This window comes from Carassius gibelio, chromosome A7 (assembly GCF_023724105.1).
Source record: "Carassius gibelio isolate Cgi1373 ecotype wild population from Czech Republic chromosome A7, carGib1.2-hapl.c, whole genome shotgun sequence".
NCBI lineage: Eukaryota > Metazoa > Chordata > Actinopteri > Cypriniformes > Cyprinidae > Carassius > Carassius gibelio.
Genome location: NC_068377.1, coordinates 2,064,974 through 2,071,925, shown reverse-complemented (window position 1 = coordinate 2,071,925; position 6,952 = coordinate 2,064,974). Strand labels below are relative to the sequence as shown.

General features: G+C 39.0%; 2 protein-coding genes across 2 annotated transcripts; one reads left to right on the top strand and one right to left on the bottom strand.

Moving 5' to 3' along the window:
• Positions 1-1,427: 1,427 nt before the first annotated feature.
• On the top strand, positions 1,428-3,774 carry LOC128016410 (uncharacterized). Its single transcript, XM_052600878.1, has 3 exons — positions 1,428-1,839; positions 1,931-2,010; positions 2,503-3,774. Exons 1-3 carry the CDS (start codon positions 1,837-1,839, stop codon positions 3,470-3,472), a joined length of 1,053 nt encoding a protein of 350 aa, XP_052456838.1. The 5' UTR covers positions 1,428-1,836; the 3' UTR covers positions 3,473-3,774.
• Positions 3,775-3,863: 89 nt separating this feature from the next.
• Positions 3,864-6,075, bottom strand: LOC128016409 (uncharacterized). Its single transcript, XM_052600877.1, has 3 exons — positions 5,375-6,075; positions 5,063-5,180; positions 3,864-4,791 (listed from the first exon to the last, which is right to left on the bottom strand). Exons 1-3 carry the CDS (start codon positions 5,962-5,964, stop codon positions 4,030-4,032), a joined length of 1,470 nt encoding a protein of 489 aa, XP_052456837.1. The 5' UTR covers positions 5,965-6,075; the 3' UTR covers positions 3,864-4,029.
• Between the last annotated feature and the right edge of the window lie 877 nt (positions 6,076-6,952).

Sequence of the window (6,952 nt, the reverse complement as noted above, 5' to 3'; positions counted from 1 at the left end):
TTTGCAATCTAGTATTGTGTAATCGGTTTATTGCACCGTTAATGAACGTGTTTATGATTTTGAGCGGTTGGGAGATGTGAAAGCGCACAACTCTCTGTAATGTATTTACTTATATATATATATATATATATATATATATATATATATATATATATACAGTGTTGGGGAGTAACTAGTTACATGTAACGGCGTTACGTAATTTAATTACAAAATTAATGCAACTGTAATTAGTTACAGTTACTAAGAAAAAATTAGTAATTAAATTACAGTTACTTATGAAATTTTTAACGATTACAAAGGGGATTACATTTGAATATTTACACACATCCACATACAGATTTAACTGATTTCCCAAATTGCACTGACTATTCTGAGACATACGCCCTAATAATTTCCGGGATGCGGAAATACAGTCTGGTTCATAGAATCCAGTCATAAAAACGGAATGCCTAACGCGGACGGAATATGCCATATTTTGGATGATTAAATCAAAAGTAGGTCAGTACACTTGAATCAAAACATGATATGGACTAGTGTCTGTGAATATTAAGCCCCAAAAATGCAATATATGACTCCTGCACGTTCTGCGTGTCAGTTGAAATCAGGCGCGGACTGGACACCGGGAGAACCGGGACAATTCCCGGTGGCCTGGCAGCTTCCTCAGTCTTCCTCAATAGGCTATATGCACACTCACTTCCGCATTCCAAGTCGGCCAGCCAGGTTACATCCGGCGTCGACGGCGCACATAGCGTCAATAACAACTATGGCATTTTTCACTCGGTCCCTTCAAGATGTCCCAAAGGTAACGGTCAACGACGTGAGTCGAATCATACAAAAGTTATGTCACACTTCGACAACCAAGAAAGAGAAGGGCTTCAAATTGTATGTGTCAAGCTACATTCACAATTTTGAAGGTAAGATCTGGACGTGTTCTGTGTTTACATGCCCATAGCATGCATGCTATCTAGTGCTAGCGCAGCAGGTGCAGCGTAGGCTATGTTTACTATTATGTGTCAATCACAGCCAATTTTCCTAACGCCTTTGTCAATGTCAGTTTCAAACAAGGATTCAAGCACAGGAGAGGTAACGATTAGGGCTGAGTGCTACAGATCTATGAGGAAAAGCCAAAAGCCTCACAGCTTAAGCGTAAGAGAAAGTTATACTGCAGGTTCAGCGCAGATTGGTTCATGGTTCATGGTTCATGAGACAGGTTACGTTTGGCAGATCAAAGTTTCTGTGAATCATTGCATCTAATAATGCTAAAGGTTATTTTAAAGACAAATTTCATTTACCATACCATAAATAACACTGGTGTGTTGGAATATTTATCGATATTTAAATATGTACGCTAATCACTGGGATTCACAGAAACTGAGTTCCGTTTTGTCACTGCATTGACACACGTTCTGTGTCCACTGATGGGGATGATGAGTAAAGTGAGATAAATAATAATATAAATAATATTGTGGCTACAATTTTAGCTCATACAAATTGTTTAGTAGTTATTAATTGTTTTAGTAGTTAATAATTATATGTCGATGGTTCAAATTTGTTTGTTTTGTTAAACATTCTCACTGTACTCATGTATTCTCTTTTTAAAAAACTGCACTTTTATTCTATTATAACAGATTTGTGTATTTTCAGATTGTGCTTGGGGATGCCCGTCCTGTGCAGCTACAAAGCTGCCAGTGTACCTGTGTGGCAGGTACAGCTGTGTGTAATCATGTGGCAGCACTGTTGTACCAGACTGCACATTATTGCCAGCTTAGCATCACCTCTGTTCCCCCAACACACAGCTGCACAGAGACTGAACAGAAGTGGCATAAGCCAAGATCCATGGTAACTAATGTTTTTAACAGGGTACTTTTCTACTTAATTTTCTATTTATGGATGTTTGTGTTTATTGAAAACCTTTTTTGTTCAAATGCAGGGTGTTAAACCTGGTCTTGTAAATGACATGGTGATTCTTTCAGCCAGACCCAAGGAACGAAAACTGATGGAAGGCATTAGGTTAGTATTATTTTTATTATCATTAAAGGAACACTCCACTGTTTTTTCATATTAAACTATGTTATTCCCTTAACTAAGATGAGTTGATGCATACCTCTCTCGTCTCAGTGCGTGCACTTAATTGCTCTGGATAACTATAATGGATAACTATAATGTATGGCAGAATAGCACTTGGGAACACTACTATATTTGCACTTGGGAGCACTTTGACTCGGCGCAGTAATATCATCACTCCTAAAAGGATATTTCTGTGGATATTACTGCGCCGAGTCAAAGTGCTCTCAAGTGCAGATATAGTAGTAATGCATTTTCTGTAGTAATCAGTGAGACCTCAGATAAAGTAATAATCTCATCATATGATACATTGTATGTTTAAATAAATAAAGCTTTTTTTTTTTTGTTATTTTGTTCATTCAACTTATATGTAACTTACTTTATGGCTCATTTTAAAAAATTAAATAAAAAAAAAACATTATTTTGTTTTTTCCATAGGAGCAACTTGTATAAGGGTGTCAGTTCAGCTCTGCCTGAACTTTCCACACTCAGGGTGGATGAAGTCTACCATGATGTTCCAAGTGATGTGGCTCCACTGATAACAACTATGGCTATGGACATTAATGTTCCTCTGGTTGACTCTGCATTTGGAAAAGTGCAAGAAGGAAGTGTGTTATCCTATCATATGCCAGCAAAAAGAGTTCCAAAAACCTGTCCCCACACAGATGCTCCTTCTCCCCCACAGCTGCCACTTCAGGGTTACAGGCTGGGACCCGCTACCTGCTCTTTTGTCTGCACTGAACATCAGCAGCACCACATGATGTCCCTGGAAACAACATTAGAGAACGCACACAAAATTGCCAACAGCACAAAAGAGCAGAGTTCCTGCATCGAGTGGCACCAACTGAGGCGGCCCCGCATCACCTCCTCCAAGTTCAGAGAGGTATGTCACACCAGGGCACAGAGCTCTGCTGAAAATCTTGCCAAAAGACTTCTGAGACCTAGCCATCAGACTGCCGACATGAGGAGGGGGCTTGACATGGAACCTGCAGCAGTAGAGGAGTACTGCAGAGTAAGGGAGGTTAACCACTATCCCTGCGGCTTTCTTATCCACCCTGATGCACCCTGGATGGGGTCATCACCTGATGGCATTGTGTACGATCCAAAGGGGCAGACAGTGTTTGGCCTTGTTGAAATTAAATGCCCCAATGTTGCAAGCTATGTTGACTGCCCATATATTAAGATCAGTGAGGGCACACACACATTAAGGAAATCTCATTCCTACTTTTGGCAAATCCAGGGCCAGATGTTGATTTCTGGTTTAGACTGGTGTGACTTTGTTGTCTACACACAGGAGGACATGTTTATTCAGAGGATTCCCAGAGACAATGAAATCACAAAAACAATGAAAGTAAAAATTGATTTTTTTTATTTTTATTGTTACCTCTTTGCTTCCCTAAATAATTAGATTCTGATTGCCTGTCACACTTCTTTATAGAGTGCTGTTAATTTCTCTTTTCTCCATTTCTCTTACTGGCAGTAACTCTTATTAGTTCAATCCATTTCAAAATATTTGTACATATATATTGATTCAAGTTTTTATATTTTTTCTTAATTGTATTACTATGTTTCTTGTTGTATTAATACTAATCTATTATTAAATTACATGTTACATGTTCTTCCGATTAATTTTTTTGATAATTGGTTACCTAAAAATAGTATTTTATAACTGTTGTTTGTAAATTGGGAGCCCTAAATAAATGTTATTCAGTAAATAATTCACTGTGCATGAAAGTATTATTCTTATATTACAGATGGCTTAAAAGCATTGGTGAGGTAAAGTACATATAACATGCAAATAATTCAGTAGTTCTTTATTCAAAGAGTATGTGCAATGTACAGCAGTGCATACATAACATTAATTATAAAATTCAATTTATACAAAGTAATTTACAAAGGTACATTTAAAGAAAGTAGTTATACAAATGGTCATAGGTTATTAATTTTTATTTTTTTCTACTGCTGCTACTCTGGCTTCTTTGCCCAAGCCTTTACAAGAGGCCCGTTTTCATAGTTCGTCAGAAGACATGCAACAGTATACAGCTGATTAATGTTGCCAAAAAGCCGAAGTGGAATCTCTGTGTCAAAGAACTTGTGTTCCTTAACACGCCGTATGAGGCGCTCAACATGCACCCTGAGGCGTGCAATTGCTTGGGTCTCCCTGACCTCACAGGCAGACATCTGGGATCTTCCAGAGAGAAATGCTGGCCTATAAATCTTGCAAGGTACAAGGTCATCAACCAGAAAACCTCGGTCGACCATGATGGCCATTCCAGGTCTCAAAAGGGAGAGAATTCCAGACTCACGCGTGATCTGTTTGTCACTGATGGAACCAGCGTACAGTTGAGAAATAAATGTGACCGCCCCATGAGGAGCCACTCCAAGCAGCCCTTTGAGAGTACAGTGGGACTTGTATGCTGAGAACATTTCACTTTGGAGAAGAGGTGATGAAGGGCACTGGCACCTTAGCTCTGTGCAGTCCAGGATGACTGTAGTGTCTGCATAGTCCTTAAACTCAGCTGGCAGATGTGCCCTTATTTTCTCCTCTGGTATCCAGATCCTCACAGACCCTAGCACAGTGTACAGAAAGTTGCTCCATGTTGTAATGATCCGACTGACTGTGGACTGGTGGACTCCATACCGGTCAGCAAGATCACGCTGTTTTGAACCCAGTGCCAGGTAATTGAGAAACATGAACATCTCATCAATGGGCTGCAGGAAACGAGTCTGTTCAAAAGAAAAACAATTTGCGTTATGTTTCTCTCAACCTCTATTAGCCCTGATCTTTGTTAAAGGGATAGTTCACTTCAAAATGAAAATCATATACTCAGTGAATTTCTTTCTTTCTTCAAAATATCTTCCTTTGTGTTCAGCAGAAGAAAGATATTCATACAGGTTTGAAACAACTTGAGGGTGAGTATATGATGACAGAATTTTAATTTTGAAGTGAACTATCCCTTTAAGTTTTATTGTATGGGCCATGTAAATAACTACTTACTACAGTGGAACTTGGCTCTGTAAAGGTGCCTCTCTGTGCTTGTGTCACACTGACCATATTTGGCAGTGATGGCTCTATTAAGGCCCAGAATCTCATCAGCAGGTCATAGGATGCAAATCTAAATAAATACAATTCAGATATAATCATTTAAATATTATATCAGTGTATACTATGATATTACTTGGAAGCATTTCAAATATACAACTCTGTTAGCCTTCCTCTCTCCCTCTCTCTCTCACACACACACACACACACACAACTATATCTGTTGTTGCAAAAGTAACGTTACTACAGAACAATCTGATATCTTACCTTGTGAAAAAACGTATGTCCTTGTCTGAGGCAGCAAAACGATGAATTCCAAAGCGCTGATTCATTGTCAGCTTCTCGACGTGTTCCCTCAGCTTGAGAATCTCATCTCTGAGAGACATGTTGTCATCAAGGGCTAAATCAACAACTGCAGGATCTGAAGCCGAAGCGTAGTCGTGGTCCATAGGGATATCAGCTTTCTCGCCTGCGTCGCCGTCATCCTCCGTCATCGGAGGCGGACGCTCTCTCCTCTCCCACACCCCCGGTCGTGAAGTGGGAAGGGTGAAATTGTTCCACTCAAACAGTGCTGGGACAGCTCCCTTGTTTAATAGCCGCCTCCCCGTCTCTGATAAGGGCTCACGAACATCATCCTTGTTAAAATGTCGGCTACATACTCGGGTATGGGGAGTAACTGTGAATTTGTCCCTCCGTATAGCTACAAGCCATTTTCGCCTGATTTCCGCGTCAGATGGAAATGTATGAAAACTAAGTAAACTGTTGTACTTGCTCGAAGCTTGACACAGAGGCACACAACAATGCTCGGCTGTACTATAGATGGTTCGCTGAAATTTGAACGTTTTCTTACTAGTCATATTGTAGTTGCTGTTATATCGCTTTGTAAACAATCGCCTCAGCGCGAGCGGAAATGGCTTAGCAGGCTGAGATTTTAGCGGAAGTACGTCATCACCTCCGTGTGCATATAGCCTATTTGGCCCTCTATTTTAATATCATTATTGTATAATTGCCTGCCGAATGTACTAAAGCGATCATTTGCGAATCCGCCATTTGATAATTAAATCTCGAATAAATCTGTTAATCGTTACTTGCGGGCTCTCCGCACCTTCGCGCCTCCGCCAAACGGTTTGGATCAGACTCCGAGTAATCAATGCGAAAGAGAGAGAAAAGAGTGGACTGTGGAAGCGCACAGCTGGAGCAGAGAAGCAGAACTACTGTTCAGGGTTTCAGGTCAGTTTAATCTGTAAAGATGCTTTTTTGTCTTTGTTTTTTTTTTTTTTTTTTTTTTTAAATCAAGCAGCAGCACGTTGCTCATCAGTCATCACTCAAAATATATAAAGGACATCATTATTATCTGTTGTAATGTTACAGTAGTAATTTAGCTGAAAAAAAAAATCAGAATTTTTTGGGAAGCTGAGAAAATGGTTACTATTGTTTAACTGTGGTAACCAAAAATGTAAAATTATTTTAGAAATGTATTTATTTAAAAATAAATACAAATCCATTTGCAAAACAAAAAACAAAACAAGGTTATTGTACTTTTAAATAGGCTAATAAAAGCATGGTAAATTTTTGTAAAGGAAAAACATGACTCGTGTACAGTATTAGGATTTTTCTATAAATATATTGTCGTATTGTAGAGTATTGTAAAGTATAGTTTTCTTCAATCTTGAGTATTAAAGTCATGAGAGAGATGGATAACAGGGCAAAATAAAGAGACTGAAGAGAAAAATGGAAGTGAAGGTGCAGTTCAGGAGAGAACTTTAAATTATTTGCATGTCCCCAATTTAAAGTCCCTGTCCGCCCCTCTTGTAAATTAATGGCAAAGACATGGTTTCATTTACT

Bases quoted from the DNA above. Each gene is read 5' to 3' on its own strand.
- LOC128016410 (XM_052600878.1), top strand. The intron at 2,011-2,502 runs GTTAGTATTATT...TTTTTTCCATAG, and splicing joins AAACTGATGGAAGGCATTAG to GAGCAACTTGTATAAGGGTG.
- LOC128016409 (XM_052600877.1), bottom strand. From the start codon at position 5,964: ATGACTAGTAAGAAAACGTTCAAATTTCAGCGAACCATCTATAGTACA. The intron at 5,181-5,374 runs GTAAGATATCAG...GTATTTATTTAG, and splicing joins GACATACGTTTTTTCACAAG to ATTTGCATCCTATGACCTGC. The intron at 4,792-5,062 runs GTAAGTAGTTAT...TCTTTTGAACAG, and splicing joins CAGAGCCAAGTTCCACTGTA to ACTCGTTTCCTGCAGCCCAT.